We start from the raw sequence: 19019 nt of genomic DNA, 5'->3' as shown, positions 1-19019 counted from the left end.
GGTAGAAGCGAGCAGCTCTTTTCCTGGCGCAAAATATTTAGATACAGCCTCTTATCTGCAGATTAGTAGACCTGGATGTTCGAGATTAATTAATTTTCAAGATCTACTTTCCGCATGTTCTTGAAAGAGGCTATACTGACGTAAGCCTAAGGAGAGAGCAATACCTCGAGTGCACAGCAACCACCGCCTAAGCACTCTTTCTTTTTTTAAAAGTGTTTCATCAAATCCCCAAGTTTTTGTCTCTAAAGGATGCCAATGATTTCGTTCGGCATTCATTTCGCTACAATGCTCTAATATATACGATCTTATATTAGTATGCAAGACATAGCCAAATATACAGAGTGTCTCAGCTATCTCTAGCCGGAGTTTAAATTTATATCGAGCGAAGCGAAGCATGTTGAGATTACGACTAGGAAAATGCAAAATGCGGCATCTTTATTATGCCAACTATGCTTTCACAAAATTATGACTCAAATTATGCTCTTACTGGAATGATCATGTCACTCATTGCATACGCTCTCGTACTGTGTGCAGTAGCTATGTGGACCATTTTTACTAGAAATTTCATCCTAACACTTATCACGTTGTCGGTTCTTGCAACTTTATCATTATTTGCAAACGAGTTCTGCGAAAATCTGCAAGGTGGCGGAACGGTTAAGAAATGGGAAGAAGTCACCCACTCGTTTATAGCACAAAGTCGCAAGAAATTCTTACGAATATGTCAGAAAAAAACGTTTTAGTCGCCAAAAAGCTCGTTCTGCTCCGGGATATGAACTTCGATACAAGTGAACTCCGGACCAGGACAAATTTTTAGGCAACAAGGAAGCTTTTCTTTTTGAGAAATCCGTATGTGTTTCCCTCTTGCTTCGTGCTACAAATGAGTGGTTGTCTTCTTTTTCTTTCTTGTTATCCTTATTAGTTATTTTTTTTCCTTGAAGATGCCCAATTGAGTGCTTCGAACCGTTTTGGTCTTCGAGATCTCAAAACTCCTCCCTAGTATTTTTTTTACTTTTTTGCGTCGTCACTTTTATTTTTTTTGCCGAAGAATGCTATAGCTCATACAAAATAGATTACTTCTCACCTATGCTCTAAACAGGCGTTCCTTTCAGAAAACCCAGTCATTAAAAAGCCTGCATCAGTAAAAGATACTACATCAGTAATAAAAGATGTCCACTTCTCAATAATGGCGAACACGATTCTCTTCAAACTATAAGAGGAGTTTCAGTGCTGGCCCTATCAAACTTTCAAACTTAAGCGAAAGCTTTTCGTGCCTATAAATATGTTGTTTTTTAATTTCTTCGTTTTTTAAGCGAGGCACTAAAATGCGACTTTCTTTGGCATTAAATTTTAGAAGACTCGCTGGCAGGTGAAAATGAAGCAGCAAAAAACGTTGCAACTGTCACTAGCGCAAAGTAATTTCTAAGGCGTGGTCACAAAGAATTAAAAACTAATTTTATTGTTAAGTAGTTATGGATAAGAACTGGTTGCTACAGACAAGTTGTGAATGCCTTTTAATGGGTCCCATTCATACTCGGTGTCTGCAGTGAAGTTTATTCCTTTAAATCACTGCGCTTCCTTGAAATATAGGATGTGAACAAAGCACAGTCAAAAATAAAAGGAAACACGCTGAGTTACTTAAAATCTGAATGCTGAGCGCAACAACAATATCCGAAGGAAATGTGGGAAAGGTGTAGACGGCAAAGGCAAACACTTCTGTAAAAAAAGCCACGAGCGCTGTCGATGCCGGTGGCTGGAAAGAAAGACAAACCAACCACAGCATAAAAAACCGTGATGCCGCACTTCAGAAAATCGGCGGACGGCGAATCAACCCGGTAATTTCAAGACATCAGCTACGAGTAATTCAGGACAACGAATCGGCACTGAAATATTGAGCCAACACTGTCTTGGTGACCGAGACAAGTAGCTCTGTCTGCATTTATCGTTTATTTTTGTTTATATTACGGCTCAGCACTGCTCAAGACGTCGGACGACTCGAAAAGATACCTGCCGTATCGGCGACCGACGGGATCTGCGCAGCCCGCCGCGTAGAAAGGTGCTACAAGAAACGAAACAAGCATCAGGGAGAGCGCCGCCATGACCTTTCAAGGTGTGACACCAGGTCAGAAGCACCAGCTGGTTTGCGCAAGCATACCTGACTGCAAGCGACAACACAGCGTTGAATCAGAGGACGAATCAACTGTCGTCGGGGACCACAACGGGGCGAACCTTACAGATCTAGACATGGACGAGGGTTGTTTCCGCCTTGTGCGACATCGCAAAGACAGGACGGTGGGCATTCCTGTGTTAATCGCTCCAACAACCGAAGGAGCTAACTTGAGGCAAGTGAATACTATTGACCTATACTGGGAAATTGAAACGATTCTCGGTGGAGCCCCAGTTAATAGCCGTTTCACAGCACAGGGAGCCCTGCTCTTGGATATAGAGACAGAACACCAAGCTAATATGCTTCTAGAGACCAACACTATCTGCGGGCTTGCCATATCTGCCCGTGTACCACACAGGTACATGAAAAATACATGCATTATAAAAGGGGTCCCAAGATGGTACTCGGACGAAGAGCTGTTAACCTACCTGAGACCTCAGGGAGTATACCACGTAAGAAGAATCATACGACGGGTCCAAACCTCATCCTCTGAGTGGGAATTAAGGCGCACTGACTCTGTGGTTCTCAAATTCGCTCCCAATTCGGAACGTCCAGAGAAGATCAACCTTGGCTTCACCAGACACGAGCTGGTAGACTACGTGGAGACGCCGCCACGCTGTTTTAAATGTCAGCGTTTTGGACATGTTGCTAAGCACTGTCGTGGGGAACAATGGTGTAAGTGCTGCGGGAGGCCTCATGACTTTAAGACGTGTACAAGTAAAGAAAAACTTGTGTGTGCGAACTGTGGCGGCGACCACCCAGCTAGCTACGGCCGATGTCCAGCACGAACAGCTGTGCAGAGAAGAAATAAAACGTTTGTCCTCGGCCCGAAGACTGTGAACGAACCATCACTCACAAAGAAGACGTCCGGCGCGCCACAACATGGCGGTTTGGAAAACGAGAACGCAGGAAATTTTCCGCGCCTAAATCAGACAAGAGCTGCTACTGAGTCAACGCAAGTGCTCAACGCTGATTGATTGATATGTGGGGTTTAACGTCCCAAAAACACTATATGATTATGAGAGACGCCGTAGTGGAGGGCTCCGGAAATTTAGACCACCTGGGGTTCTTTAACGTGCACCCAAATCTGAGCACTAGTGCTCAACGCTGGTGATAAATGTATGACGAAAGAGTCCGCCAAGCGCACCTACGCTGATGCACTGAGCCCACCTCAAGTACCATCTGGAAGCAAACAGCAATAAAACCTCGAGCACGTTATTCGCGCTCTCTTCACTGCACTACGTTCACACGTCGCTAAGATGCCTGCGAGTTCAACGAAGGATATGTTGGAAGCAGTCCTGGCTCCAGAGTCAGTGTTACTTTGCTCTGCTTCCACAAACACACAGTAGAATAATGGCAATGTCTCGCCCACCTGGTCTATTTCGTCCTTCAAAAGTGCCCTTAATAATGCAATGGAACTGCGCCGGTCTTCTAAAACGTCTGTGCGAACTCAACCTCTTCCGGCGCGACATTCCGATACCGATTCTAGCCCTCTCCGAAGCCGGTCTACCGAATGCAAGGACGCTCCCAGGGTACACTTGACACGGCAACCCGAGCATAACGTTGTTTGCAAATAGAAGCGCAATGATATACATAAGGCGGGGAATACCTCACGTCGCCTTACCAGTGCTAGACCTCTGTTCCAACTCACTGGAAGCCGCTGCTGTGCAAGTGTGCCTGGGAAACCGAAAACTGAGTGTGGTATCGGTGTACATAAGCCCACGAAAAAAGGTCTCCATGGAGACTTTCCTAAAGGACCTTTGCACTCGATGTCCCGCTCCTCGAATAATCTGTGGTGATTTTAACGCGCACCATCCACTCTGGGGAGAAAAGAGTGTAGATTTTCGAGGCAAAGAACTTCTAGCAGCTGCGGATGCTGCTGACGTATGTGAAGCGAACGATGGCAAACCTACATTTTTCAGGCCACCAGATTCATGGAGTGCAATAGACCTTGTACTTCACTCCACGGACCTTCTGGTATCATCGACCACGGCTCCAGACAGGATGGGCAGCAACCATTTCCCAATCTTCACCAATATCCTGGGATTTCGAACTGCTGGTCGACATTTCTGCAATGTAACACGTCGGGACACCTAGAGAGAAGCGTTGGACAAATCCATTGGTGAGCTGATCGCAGATATGTTGCAAAGCAAGCGAGCAGCAACTTCGTTGCTCAAAGTGCCCGACCATTTTCCTGCTCCTGACTTGAAATTGAAGAACCTCTCCGCAGCACGTAGACGGGCGGAGCGGAAAATAATGAGAACAAAACGAAATCCGTCTCCGAAAACCGAATATAACAGGATAAACGCTGCGATTCGTTGCCATACAAAAAAAATTAACACAAAATCAATGGGCCGCTTTTTGTGGGAGTTTATCAACGTTTACGCTCTTGAGTAAAATATGGGCAGTAATAAATAGTCTTTCTGGGAAGATCCGAACACACAGACCATTCGAAGCACTCACTTTGAAACAAGGGATAGATTTGCAAACCCTTTCAGAGGATTTCGCAGACGTGTACACATCCGCTAGGTCAGTAGGAGCGGCGATTCCTCTGTCACCCCAGTTTTTTCACACGATGAATACGCCATTCACCTTTCGAGAGCTGGATATGGCACTTAGCAAATTAAAAAGACGCTGTGCCGTGGGTCCCGATTTGATCAGCAATCAAATGCTGACAAATCTACCATATGAGCGAAAAAGGGCCTTTTTGGACATATTTATTCATGTCTGGAGCACGGGAGAGATCCCACTTGTTTGGAAGACAGCATGAGTGGTGCCAGTCCTAAAGTCCGGAAAGGATCCTACGAGCCTCACGTCATATCAACCGGTATCTCTTACATCATGCGTATCCAAGTTGATGGAAAGATTAATATGTACAAGATTAACTTGGTACCTTGAACAAGGAAGACGATGGCCATCGTGTATGACCGGTTTTCGCCCACGACTGAGTTCCCAGGACAGTGTTTTGGACCAATTAGGCCACATCGAGCACCACCACGTCAGTGGACTCTCGACACTCGCCGTCTTCATGGACGTTGCCAAGGCATACGATTGTGTGCTTCAGGCAGGCATCGTGAACGGGCTCCAAGCCACGGGTGTGTCGGGAAATGCTCTTCGGTTCTTACATGAATTTCTCAGAGACCGCTGTGTCCGTGTTAAGCTTGGAAATGTAACGAGCGAAGAGAGACGCGTTTCTCTCGGCGTCCCACAAGGAAGTGTTCTATCTCCCTTGCTTTTTAACGCTGCCATGGCCAGCTTTCCCGACACTCTGCACTTAGCTCTGAAAGCAGTTAAAGTATCCATCTACGCCGATGACATCTGCATTTGGATCTCAGAGTACCAGCACAAACGTTTGGCCCGGATAGCACAGAGTGCTATTTCAATCAATGAGCGTCACTTGTTGACACTTGGCATATCTTCATCAGCGGAAAAATCGGCCTTCATGCTCTTCCCGGGAGTGCGACGAAAGTCAACACGTTTGTCGCTGAATATTCTAGGCCACTCAATTCGTTGTGCAACAAGTGTCCGTTTCCTGGGCATTACCATCGACAACAAGCTATTATGGCGACGTGCGGTTGATGGTATAGTCACTGCATCAGTGCAAAGGATCAACGCTCTTCGTCGCATGGCAGGGGCCCGTTGGGGCAACAATCCTATGTCCATGCTTAAATTGGATGATGCGCTTATAACAAGCCGCATTCTTTATCAGCTGCCCCTGATATCACCATCACAAAGCCAGTTCGAACGCCTAAAGGCAGTGCACAGAAAGGGTCTTCGCTTGGCGATGGGAGTCCCTGAGGCGGCTTCAAACACGAAGGTCACCAATGAAGCCGAGTCTATTCCGCTCCGCCTTTTGGCGTCTCAGGCCTTATTGACGCAGCTGTCAAGACTGGGCGAGTCCTTCGCAGGCACGGCACTTCTCCGGCGGCTAAGAGCAAGACGTGGCTCACATTTCAACGCGGCTTTAAACACATTTCGATATTTAGGCTTGAAACTGCCTAAACGGCGCCCTATGGTCACGCCATGGTCTTTTGTGGATGTTGCGTGTAACTTTAGCGTACCCAATCTACGAGCGAAGCGCACCATTCCAGCCGCAGAAGCAAAATTTCTTACGCGGGACCACTTGAGCACCATGTACCGCAGCCACCTACAAGTGTACACCGACGGATCAGTGTGCACACAAACGGATAGCTGCGCAGCGGCTTTCTGCATACCCTGCCTTGGCGTGTCATGGTCGGGCCGCCTGGATCGCGTGGTTTCGTCCACAATGGTAGAAAGCGCTGCAATCACGGCGGTTTTGCGAAAATTGCGATCCTTTTCTGCACGAGATGTTGTAGTGCTGACGGACTCCAAATCGCCGCTACAAATACTGCATCGTGGCCTACCTCAAGAAAAGTTCACCAGGCGATCTCTGGCACTAATCAAACACATAAATGGCAACAGCTTTAATATAAAGTTCCCGCGAATCCCATCCCACGTTGGCATTGAGGGCAATGAAAAGGCTGATGCCTTTGCATGCGAAGCATGTACATTGTTTCCAAAAGTAAGAACTCCCAAGACTTACCAGAACAACAAAGATGTGATACGCAATCATTTCAAGGCGATCTACAAGTTTCCACACCAAGCTTGTGTAATTCATGGACTTTCTCGTGAAGAAGCGACGCTGTTGTACCGCATAAGAACCGGCTCCGCATACACCCCGGCCTGGTCAATCAAGACTGGGAGATACGCTTCCCCGTTCTGTGCCTTCTGTGGTGACATCAAGGATATTGAACATTTCATTTGGCTTTGCCCACAGTTTGATGTGCAAAGAGCAGCGATGATCCGCACCTTGCGAAAAGGCTGTCATAGGCACCGGACAGTTGATGACGTCATCTTTCCTGAAGGACCCGCGGCAACTAGGAGGAACGTGCAACGAATTTAGTTAGTCTTCCTACGAGACACTGGGCTGTCTGACACTTGGTGACATTTTCCGAATTCAGGAGATGCTCAGGCGGAACAATTGCCGGCCATGCAGGCCAGGCTAACCCCGCCTGCTGCATCACCACCACCACCACCACCACCACCACCGAGACATAATAAGCTTCGACATTCAGAATAAGCACCGTGTTTTCGAGCTCCCGGATATCTTAATATTCTCGGCCATGCACTTGGTGCCACAAAATTTCCCAATGAATGCCGAACATCGACACATTGTCATTGCTTTGGCACCACCCAAGCCTTGACCGAATAATGGCTTGGCTCAGCAGACAAGGAGGAGGAGGAGGAATAAATGAGGAAGGACAGGGAGGTTAGCCAATTCTCAGACCGGCTGGCTACCCTGTACTGGGGAAGGGGATAAGGGGGATAAAGGCTGAGAGAAAAGAGACGTTGTAAAAAAAGAGAGAAGGTCATCAGACTATCCACGACGCTGTTTACAGTCTGTCTCTAAGACCACTTGCCCGCAGAAAGCGCAACAACGCTCTCAATGCCTTGCGTGCAGAGGACGGTCTCGGCCAGTGTCCTATTACCCTTTCTTCCGACAATTGGCGATTGTCTATTCTATCTAAAGCTTTTGACACTTCTTTTCTTGGCACGCTGAAGCGGGGACACTCAGAGAAGATGGGAGAAAGTCTCTGCGCAGCCACAGTTGTCACATGTCGGGCTTCTGGCCATTCCGATTCGAAACGAATAAGCATTCGTAAAGGCCACCCCAATCCACAGACGGCACAAAAGTGTCTCCTCTGCTCTGGTTATTCCTGATGGAAGACGGAGCTGTAGGTATGGGTCCAGATTATGAAGGCGAACGTAGGTGAATGCCGGTGAATTCCACTGAGCGAGTGTCAGTTCTCGTGCAAGTGATCGAAGCCTTGCAGCGGCGTCCGTTCTTGATAATGGTATAGTTACACAAGGGGCATCATCATGAGCAGTTCGGGCTGCTTCATCTGCGCGGTCGTTTCCATCAATGCTGCAGTGGCCTGGTATCCATTGATACGCTATGTCATGTTGTTTCTCTATAGCCCGGTGATGAAGCAGTCGTATTTCAGCAATTAGCTGTTCGTTTGGTCCACGACGATATGGCGAGGCGATTCCTTGGAGAGCTGCTTTGGAGTCGGAAAATATTGACCATGTCTGTTGCGGTTCTTCAACTAGGAACTCCAGAGCGGCACGAATGGCGGCGAGTTCTGCCGCCGTGGATGATGTCAGATGCGAGGTCCTGAACTTTATCGTGATGAATTTCTTTGGAATTACTACTGCGCCTGTTGAACTTGTTGAAGTGACCGACCCATCCGTGTAAATGTGAATGCGTCCACTGTGTTTCTCATGCAGAAACAGTAATGTTTGTTTTAGGGCCAAATTCGACAAAATTTTCTTCTTTTGCATTCCGGGGATGGTTATCAGGGCTTCCAGTGGATGTAGACACCACAATGGTAACGACTGTCTTGCTGCGTGCGTGAAATTCGTGGGAATCACCGTGCGATGTGGGGCAATAATAGAGCAGAACGCAGAGCATGGCCTGGAAGTTGGAAGGAAGGCGAGGTGATGCGATTGAATCCGGGTGGCATGTCTTATGTGCGTTCTTAAAGCATCGACACGAATGTAGGTTGTGATAGGGTGTTCATGAGCCATTGCGACAGTCGCAGCTGAGGATGCGCATCTCGGCAGCCCGAGGCATATTCTCAGTGCTTGAGCTTGTAATGACTAGAGGACGTGTATGTTTGTTATGCGGGCCTTGCCAAACACAGGTAGGCTGTAGCGCATGAAGCCAAGAAAAAGTGCAGCATACTGTTGAAGCATGGCTCGTACCGATGCACCCCATGATTTTCCCGCAAGAAACCTTAGGACGTGGGTGATCATGGTCAGTTTCTTCTTCATGTAAGCGATGTGAGGGCTCCAAGACAAATCACGATCTATTATTACTCCCAGAAAACGGTGAGTATTTTGATAGCTGATTGTGTGTCCATCAATTCTGATGCGGTATGGCGTCGTTGTCTTGCGCGTAAACGCAACTAGTGAGCATTTCTCATATGACAGCTCCAGTCCTCGTCCTTGAAGGTAGTTTGACGTCAGTGTAGCCGCTGTCTGAAGCCTGGCTCGTACGTGTAGACGCGTGACCCCTGATGCCCAGATGCAGATGTCGTCCGCGTATATCGACAGATGTACGGAGTGTGGCAGGACGTCAATGAGGCCGATGAACGCAAGGTTGAAAAGTATGGGGCTTAGAACCCCAGCTTGAGGTACGCCACGATAAGTATGATGTTGCCTTGTTGCGCCATCTTCTGTCTGAACGAAGAAGGTTCTGTCCTTCAAATAGCTGTAGATCCATTGGTAAACGCGGCCGCCCAATCCAATGTTGCCCAAGGCGTCCAGGATGGTTTCATGTAATACATTGTCATATGGAGCCTTAATATCCAAGAAAAGTGCCGCTGATAATCTCTTTAGGCTCTTCTGCTGTTGTACAGACGTGACAAGATCAACAACATTGTCTATGGAAGACCGTCCACGTCGAAAGCCGGTCAAAGCATCGGGGTATATATTGTTATGTTCCAAGTACCACTCCAGGCGAGTCAGCACCATTCTCTCCATCACCTTTCCAAAACAGCTGGCAAGCGCGATGGGGCGATAGGAGGCCATGTCCAGAGGCGATTTGCCTGGTTTGAGCAGGGGCACAAGGCGGCTGCACTTCCACGAAGGAGGAACCAAACCGTTGCTCCACTAGTCATTGTATACAGCTAGAAGGGCACGCCGAGCTGTTCGTCCTAGGTTAGCAAGGGCCATGTAAGTGACTTCATCGGGTCCAGGCGATGACGAGCGCTTGCATGCTGCCAATGCTGCCTGAAGCTCCTCTAGAGAAAACATATTGTCCATCCGAGTGTCTCTGGACACCGGCGCGTTTCGTAGGTTACTCATGTTAATCCCGGACCCCTTGTTTGCAACCCTGGCACAGAAGTCTTCCGCTACATCAATTTCACGCCGGCCTTGGTGGAGAGCTAGGCATTTGAACGGACGATTCTGTTGTGGCAATGTTCGTAGGCCGCAGATTATTCTCCATATTTGCGAAAGAGGTTTGTGGGGATCGAGCGACTCGCATAGTGACTTCCATCGTTGCGACTGTAGTGCATTGATTCGACGTTCAATCTTCTGTTGTAAACGTCTCGCTTCCCTCAAGTCGTAGATGGATTTCGTGCGCCTATAACGTCGTTCGGCGCGACGACGGATTGCGCGAAGTCGCTGCAACTCCAACTCATATTTGCAGAAATCTGGCAAAGGTCCACAATTAAACGTTGCCTCTTGAATAGCGGCCTTCATTATACCTTCTAGGCTTTCAAGAGAACCTTCTTGGTTTCTCTCGCATTGCTTCTCTGTGGATGATCTGTACTTTGACCAGTCTATCCGTGAAGTGGGCGCAATTTGCGACTTGCTTAACCCCTTCATTTTTATATAGGTGGGGATGTGGTCACTGCCATGCGTTTCATTGTCCGCAAACCACTGCACCTTGGTGTTCAGGCTACTTGACACAAAAGTTAGGTCGAGACAGCTACTATATGTCAGACCCGGTAAAAACGTGGGAGCGCCGTGATTTAAACAATATAGTTGGTGGTCAGATGCAAAGGAGGACTCATCTCTTCCCCGACGGTCCATCTTCTGACTTCCCCACAGGGGGTGATGAGCGTTAAAATCACCGGTAATAATCCATGGCCCAGGTGTCGCTGACATAATGGCGCTTAATCTTGCTGGGTCGAAGCGGCCTGAAGGCGAAATATATACTGCCACTAGCGTGAAGTTCACGTTCTTACGCTTAACTGTCAGGCACACGTATTGGTTGCTGTCGTCCGGTGTTACTGGATGCTCAATATATGTGAGTTCGCACCTGATGTAAACAATGACCTTACTGGTTTCGTTACGGGTTGCAGATCTGAAAGCCTCGTATTTTAGCATTGCGAAGACGTGGTTCACAAATTACGATAATTGGAAACTGATTCTTGAAAACATATCGTCGAAAATCCGAAATGCGGGGTTTAAGACCTCGGACATTCCATTGGAAAATTGATGCCTCTTTCACTTGTTTACGGAAGGGCTGCAGGGAAAGAGCCATGGTGCTTCTGTAGATTTGATAGCACCGGATTCAAAGCGTCCAATATTTGAAGAGCGCTGTGGGCAGCCGGAGTCTGAATATTATTCAGGAGTACTCGAATTGTCTTCATGAGGGTCTTAATCATGTCTATTATTTCGTTATCTTAACTGTCATGACTTATTCGCTCTGAAGTAGCTTTCAGTGGGCGATGCTGCCGCTCTACTGGCGGTGTCACTGACGGCAGCGCTGGCCACGCGTCAGGGTCAATGTTTCTTGCGTCTTTCTGAGGATGCTTGTTGTTGGCACTTGTTGATTCTTGTGGTGGTGAGTGCGTGATATGGGGTAGCGGTGTATCCCTGGCCTTGGCAGAGGATGTCCTAGGAGTTTTCCTATGGCGCGAACGCCGACGTCGCACTTTGGCAGCAGCCTCCTTGTGGGTAGAACCGTCTCTGGCCATCTGCCTCAGCACTTGCATTTCCTTCTTCACATTTGGGCACTGCTTTGATGACGCCTCGTGAGGACCTTGGCAATTGCCGCATTTGCGATGTTCTGCCTGGCAGGCTTCCGTGTTGTGCGACTCCGAGCATCGGGAGCACACAGCAGAACTTGTGCAAACAGCACTCACGTGTCCTATTTTACAGCACTTCCGACACTGACGAGGTTTCGGCATGAACGGCCGTACTGTGTGTCGAAAATGACACACTCTTACTTGAGTTGGGAGGCTGTCACCCTTAAAAACTAGTTTCACGCATCGTGAGTTCCCGAGACGGCGGGCTTGCAAGATTATAATAGCTTCCGTCACAGGTTTGATTAGAGTGGGAAAATCAATATCGCTGATAGAATTGTCGACGTCGTAGATAACGCCTGCCCTAGAGTCCTTGCCATCTGGTATGAAAGAACGTACGTTGATGTTCCCGAGCACATTCACCTTGGTCATTACGTCGAGAGCAGTACGTTGCGTAACGTCTATCGCCAGAACGTTCTTACGGCCATTGATTCTCACGTCTGTTATTTGTCCCGGAACGAGCGCCTCAAGTGACATAGGCGTGACCTGGCGATTAAGTCGGTTCATGCTGTCAGCGGCATTCAGCGGGACAAACAAAATAGTGTGAACCCGTGGCTCTTGAATATTCGTGGTGGCCTTACTTTGGGAAGGAGATGTCGTAAGCAGCCTCCTCTTCGCCTTGTGTCTTGCCACGGGCACAAAGTCACTTTCATCGGAGCTCTCATCACTGGTCGTAGAGTACATGAGCGTGTCCTCACTGTCGACGTCACTTGGGTGGCCGGAGCGCTTTCTTAGAGTGGCCACAGACGACGCGGGACGTATGGGTGGAGGCCCTGGTGATTCTACGTCCATTTCCGCAGGCAGAAGAGCGGCGTCTTCCACTAGCACCAAAGAAAACGAGAAAAAATAAGAGAGACTGAAACCAGCGTTCCACTCAGGAAAAACTTCGTCTTCTTCCTCGGCAGACAAAATTTTCAATGCAGCAACGACGTGCTTCCAAATGGTTTCTGCTTGCATTGGCTCGGAGAGTAGATCTTTGAGGAATGCTTCTATTTACAGCTGACAGTTTCGTTTCAGCTCAACGTGCACCAAAAGGTAATATTGTTCTTCCGTATTCACGTAGCCCAATGAAAATGTCACACAAAAAGAACTGTGAGGATTCCCTCTGTACTTCTTTATAAGACGGCAGAAACGAATGGTTTCTTGCTTTTTTGTCACTCGATGTATAGATCTTCCCCCGCCACCAACCGAGAGCTTTCTGCACCTAGAGGGGTATTCGAACGTGGGACAAATACTCAGCGGATGAAAGGGGAGCCTATAGTAACGTCAACTCGGGGGATATATTCTCACAAATGTTCGCCCCGCGCCCCCGCTCATATGGATGGGGCTAACGTAGAGGGGAGACGCGTGTTACCAGACTGCTGTGGCGGCTTGTATACCAGCGGCTGACGAAGATACTATCAGGGTGCTACCGCTGTCTGCCGGAGCAGGTGCGACAGTGTGGCCAAACACCTGCAGGATGCCCGAAATTTCACGGTATCGCCCACCGCGGAGAAAAGAAGGAAAAAGTGAAGATTGGCTATGTACACTTTGAACCGTTTTTTAAAGTTCCCGCCGTCATACTTGTTGTTTCGCCTCTGGATAAAATTCAATAATTCATTTTGAAGGAGAGGTCGTTCTGAAATTGATACGTTTTAAGGGTGATCATATTGAGAGATGAGGGGAAAATGTACCTTGTCGATATGCTTGATTGGGCGAGTTGGTGAAATGAGTGCGCACTACGTGGACGTGGACAGTATAGACAAGGACAAGCGCAATAAAAATGTGATATTGAAAAAAATTTTGTTGGTCTTGAAAGTTTTTGGGTAGCGAAATAAATGTTAGAATAGGGGTATTACAACAGGATTAAGGCAGGGGGGGGGGTGCCAGTAAATGGCGCAGGCTGAAGTTGCTGACTGCCGGTAAAAAAAAAGCAAGTCTAGTAAAATTAACAAATCAAAGAAAGGGCCCATTAAGCAAGTGGGAAAAGTCATGCTATCATGGTGAAAGGGGCTGAATATACCTGAATGTAAACATGAATACGGGATAGCCATTATCAGCGTGTAAATATCACATCTTTTTGCGTGGGCTTTTGTTTACAGCCTGAATTGATTGTGAGCCTGCCCCTTTCATGTTGGTTCCCCACCCACTTTTAGCTGAGACTCACTTGAGCAGGGCATAAAAGCGCCAGCGGTTAACCGTCTCAACTGCGACCCGTTTTAGCTCTCCCTGACAAAAGTGGGAGGTGCCCAGATGAGGTCGCCTCCATAAACTGCTCGCGTGCTAGAAGCAGCCACTTTTTTTCCCCTAATAGAGGGCCTGATATCCACGTGAATTGGGACAGAGTGTAATAGCGAGAGGAAGCGAAGAAGAAAGGCAAACAGGGTCGTCGCTTGGCTCAACGTCGCAACACAGTACATTCTTATTAAATGCGCTGGAAAGAAGTTGCGAGGAGGAAGACGAGGTGCGATGAAAGCCAAGTCGGAGGGAGGAGGCACCGGTAGAAAAACGTGCCAATGGGCAGAGAAGCCTCAGTGTCTACGTGTGCGCATTACGTGGCGAACAGCTATACTAGTTATCTTTTCTTAGACGACTCAGAAGTTGCTAAGCGCAAACGCTTACGACGTTAAGAAACGGTAAGGTGGAAAGAGGTTGCGTAAATTGCGATCACCTTGGCTGAAACAAATGTTATGGTGGTTTTATCGCGGATGGTCTATCTTTATTGACTTCGTGCCGCAATGTGTAAAAAGTTTCATGCGTGCTCTGGCTTTTTTGTTGTTGTTGTAAATAACCGCACCTCGAAAGGCTGGAGTTAGCGTGAATCAAAAGTGTCTCTGATAAACTACTTGCGGAATGAAACGACCCACAAAAGTGTTGCAGCTCCCTACGTGACGTCATTATACTAACCGTAAATCCCTAGTTCCCTACACAGAGTAGTTAGCGGAGCTAATGGGCCCTTCAACTATACTCCTGATAAGCCAATCCGTAGGTGTGGCTCAAATTTCCCGCTTGTTTCACAGTGGTCTATGTGGCCTTTATTTTTACACTTTATCGAGATATTATTTTCATGATCTTGTAACTAGTTTTTTCTGTATATGCGTCCTTGATTTTTTTACTTCCTTCACAAAACACGCGCTCAACCACAAGGTACACCTGACGAAGTTTGCTATAGGTGGTACATGTTACCTTCGCAATGTAATTTTTTGTAAACCTTTTCTATAAAGCGTCGTGAGATATTGTATAACAGTCATTTTCTTCTTCCCCGACTCACAAGCCCTATTTATGCAATTGGTGACATAAAAAGTTGGACAGCTCACTCGCAAATAGCGAGCAATGACATGGCCTGTGTCCCTGTGTTTTTTTGCGTTATTCCACAATACATTCCTACCAACAAGCTGGGCTTTTTTTTGCTTCAATTGTTTTAAATAGACGTCAGGCTGCATTTCTGAATTTTATTGTTTGTACTCTTATTTCGTGCAAGAGAGAATACTGTTACCACAAGAATACTTGTATTTCGGGCCCTACCACTTGTAGCATCACTTGCACATTCTTCAAGTGCGTTTATAATTAATCGGTTGTGCCCCTCCCACCCTTTCTAGCTGTCAAGACTAACGTGGTGACTAACAACATAAATATTATCCTAAGCTCGTCACCGTGCCTTTCCGCAGATGAGTGCCTCTTGAGCATTAGCCGGTTCTAGCCTTTGCTCGTCAATTTTATTTTTACCCCCTTTGTGACAAAACTTTTTTTGTGATCTTAAGTAAGAATAGAACTATTGATGTTCGGTCAGCTTCAGCACTCTTAGCCACAGCAACACTGAAGCTAAGCAAAGCAAGATTAAGTGAAACCATATTCAATTCAATAATTAAAAATGCACTGCTTGCCCTGAGTGACTCAAGACTAAGGGCACTATGCAGGATCACCCGAGCTTGGTGCAACTTGGGAGAAAAAAAAACTCTACCCGCATCTTATCACGAGGGCAACTCGAGTAAATACATCGCACAGTTGGGGGGGGGGGGAGGGTATCGAGTGAATATTGCGTAATTTGGTATTGCTGCAGAATCTTTAAATGTTATTTCGTCTTTATTATTCTTAATTATTGAATTAAAGAGAGGCGTTGAATTCGACGTCAAGTGAACGCCAAATAATGACTCCCTTCACTGAAATGCTATCGCCCTATCTAATGCCAATGAACTGTAGTACAGTGCGACAAGTCGTGTTTTGTTTTTTTCTAACTAGCAGAAGCTACCCGAGTCGGCCTTATGAGGTGATAGAGGGATAAGGGAGCCACAGTTTCGCGGGTGTCTTCCTGGACAGGCCTGAAACGCGAGCATCCGGTATGAGACCGCGATAAGAAATCCTTCGCATTAAAAAAAAACCGTCAACAGGCTGGGACTTTTTTTTTACACCCCACAAACAAGCTCGCGCATCTTTTCGACGTTTGACCAGTGCCACCTAGAAGATTATCAGGCCTAATCACTGCCGCCGTGACGTCAGTCGTTTTGGCCAAGCAAGCGCACGTACGGGAGGCCGTAAATTCAACGCCACCATCGTCTCCCGTTAAGAGATAAAGCGTTCGCGGCGAGTTTTACATGCTTAGCAGCTTTAATTTGCCCTTCGAGTAAAAAAAAGCGGTGGTTTAAGTATTGTATTGCGCTTGAAAGTGTTTGGAGATTCACCAGTGAGCCATTTCTTTAACAAAAAAGACAAATATTGGGCGCCAACGAACGTGTAGTCGATCTATAAGAGCAAAATATGATGGACTAACAAAGTGTCAAAATCAATAAATTAAAATGTATTCTTTATTTGCGCACACATGCACACACTCTCTAAAGCATGCAGAGAAACTGTTCCTACTCATTTGCAAACTTTCTGCAGCTTTATTTGTACTCTTTCGAGTATATACATCTTCACAGGGACGTAGTTATTGAGGAGAGTGTGCACTGCTGCACCAAGTATGTTATTCAGCACGATATTAGCTGATTACTTTTGCAGGAGAAAACAAAATCTTTCGTTCCACAAAAATCTATTGTGACCGACAGGGAGCGGCGCTTTCTCTTTTGCTCTGGCCCCCCCTCGCAGTGGTGCGTAGTCGGTCATATAACTACGGGCCTGAGAAAAAGCGTTAGACCTGGATAGAAATCAAACCATGTAGCCCCCGTAGGCACTTCCACGGCACTGCCGGTTCATGAAGTAGTATGTTTTTCGAAGTGGTTCCTAAATCTTGTAGCTTGAAGTCAAAATCACACACTTGAAAACCAATTAAGAAAGCGCTTTACCGTCACTAATTAGACTCATCTAAATTTCAAGGAAACATATTAAGCTGAGGTGCTGACCGCAAAAATAGCGCAATAAAGTGGAAGGAACACCAGCAAAAAAAATAATGTGCACAAACCGATGCACTGAGTAATGCTACAGCATTAATTCCTTCCATTTTTATCAACCAAGTAAATAGAGGTAATACAAGTCCGCGGCGCTAATCGCTAATAGCAAAATGGTTATTGACCCTGAAAGACAAACGCCCGTTTTCAAAACGTCTTGCCATGTGGATTTATTTTAATGACAGGGGTTACGCCAACAAGTCAGAAGCCCACACGACCCCTTTATTTTAGGGCAAGAGCGAAACATGGTAAACATGGGGCCATTGGAACAGCTTATAAATATGTAATACGGACACACGTACCTTGGTGTCACGAAGAAAACGAATGTCGACGTTAGCTTGACAAACGACACGCTCCCATTTCGTTCTTCTGTTGTCCTTACGAACCAAGGACACTCGCAACATCGATTCCTTTGCCGCGACAGTTTGCCACAAAGCTTCGCCCAACTGTTCGGATTTGCAGCCGTACAGATTGCGAATATCCAGTGCACAAAACACACCACATATCAAGCTGCAGTTCAGGGACACAGAAAAATACGGTGTTCTCGTGTCTCCAACAAGCACACCAACACACCATGAAAACGTTCGTCGGGCTTGGCAATCCATGTCTGTCGAGCAACGAGAGCAAGCGTAGGCACACCTGTGCAGCGAAACACACCAGTCAAAACGGAGTGTCGTCAGAGCCCGTGGCAGACACAGTGAGCAGGCCTGAAATTATCTAGGTGGCAGTGGCTTGACCAACTTCCTTCCACGCGCATCGACGTCAACTCGACAATTGGTGACGTGACGCAGCACGCAGCTCGTCGATTGGTCTAAATTAGGTCTCCACCAACAGTAATGAAGTCAACGTCACCGATCGCCGAGTTACGTCACTGTGCCTGGAAGGATGTCGGTCAGGAATACGAAAGATGGGCGAGCTTGTTTGGGGGGGTCTAAAAAAAGTCGGAGTCTGTTGACTGGCCCATTAAAAGTAAAATTCAGCCCTCACAACGCTGTGGTCACGATGGAACCGGACATCGCGTCAAGAACGGTCGACAAAGTTGGGCAGTGTTTTCAAACCAGAGGTAAGGAGCCTTCATGTGCGCGCGTATCGTGCGCCGAGCCGGCACGCACATGAAAGCTCTTTAAACAGCGACCCTCATCCAATACAGAAATGATGCATGCAACAAGAGCAGCCAGCGAAATGTATGCAGAACTGTCCTCTTATGCAGCTACATCTAATCGTAATAAGTACTTCATAAGCGAAATAATTTGGAATAAGAATTTTGAGATACCAACAAACATTCTAGTAAAACGAAATTGGCGAAATTCCTGAAGTCTTCAAGCCGTCGTTTTTGGGCACACGCATTCCCTGCCAGATTTTGGGAGATACGTATATAAAAAAATGACGAATGTATCGAAGTATCTTAAGATATGTACTTATCAGGTACATATCAATACAATTTCTGAGGCCGTATCTTGTACCTGTATAACCAATACTTTTTCTCCTATTATCTTGTATCATTTCGAGTTTGAAAGTATCTTTGCCCAGCCCTGTAGTGGGAGGCGCGTGTTAAGATGGCAAAAACAAAGCGCGATAATCAAGCTGAGGGTTCTGCACAGCTCAAATGTTGACTAAGTGGCGGAACTGACGTGTTGGCAGACCGTATTTTTTTTTATAAACACCACAAATGCCCAACATGCATTTCTGACGCCACGCGTGTTCTTGTAGCCATTTTCACCAGCGCTGCCATCCCGCGCTCCACACGGTCTTCACGCCATGGCCGCCGTAGAGCGAGCTCAGTGCAAACGTCTGCACGAGAAGCTCGTGCCATCCTGCATAGCACCCTAGGTCATAACAAGGCTGGTGAACCCAGAGCTCATGCAGATTTGGTTA

General features: G+C 47.0%; 1 protein-coding gene across 2 annotated transcripts in view; it reads right to left on the bottom strand.

The window, feature by feature from the left end:
* Window positions 1-17832, bottom strand: part of LOC142780923 (uncharacterized) — a 326656-nt gene extending 308824 nt beyond the window's left edge. For both annotated transcript variants that reach the window (XR_012888393.1, XM_075882175.1), the window contains exon 1: window positions 17447-17832. Coding sequence is in view for 1 of the 2 variants with exons in the window: in XM_075882175.1 (XP_075738290.1) it covers window positions 17447-17749 (303 nt within the window). In the remaining variant the exon portion in view is untranslated. The remainder of the gene's footprint in view (window positions 1-17446) is intronic.
* Between the last annotated feature and the right edge of the window lie 1187 nt (window positions 17833-19019).

This window comes from Rhipicephalus microplus, chromosome 2 (assembly GCF_043290135.1).
Source record: "Rhipicephalus microplus isolate Deutch F79 chromosome 2, USDA_Rmic, whole genome shotgun sequence".
Classification (NCBI taxonomy): Eukaryota; Metazoa; Arthropoda; class Arachnida; order Ixodida; family Ixodidae; genus Rhipicephalus; species Rhipicephalus microplus.
Note: the sequence above shows the minus strand (reverse complement) of the source record. Positions and strands in the feature narration are given on the sequence as shown.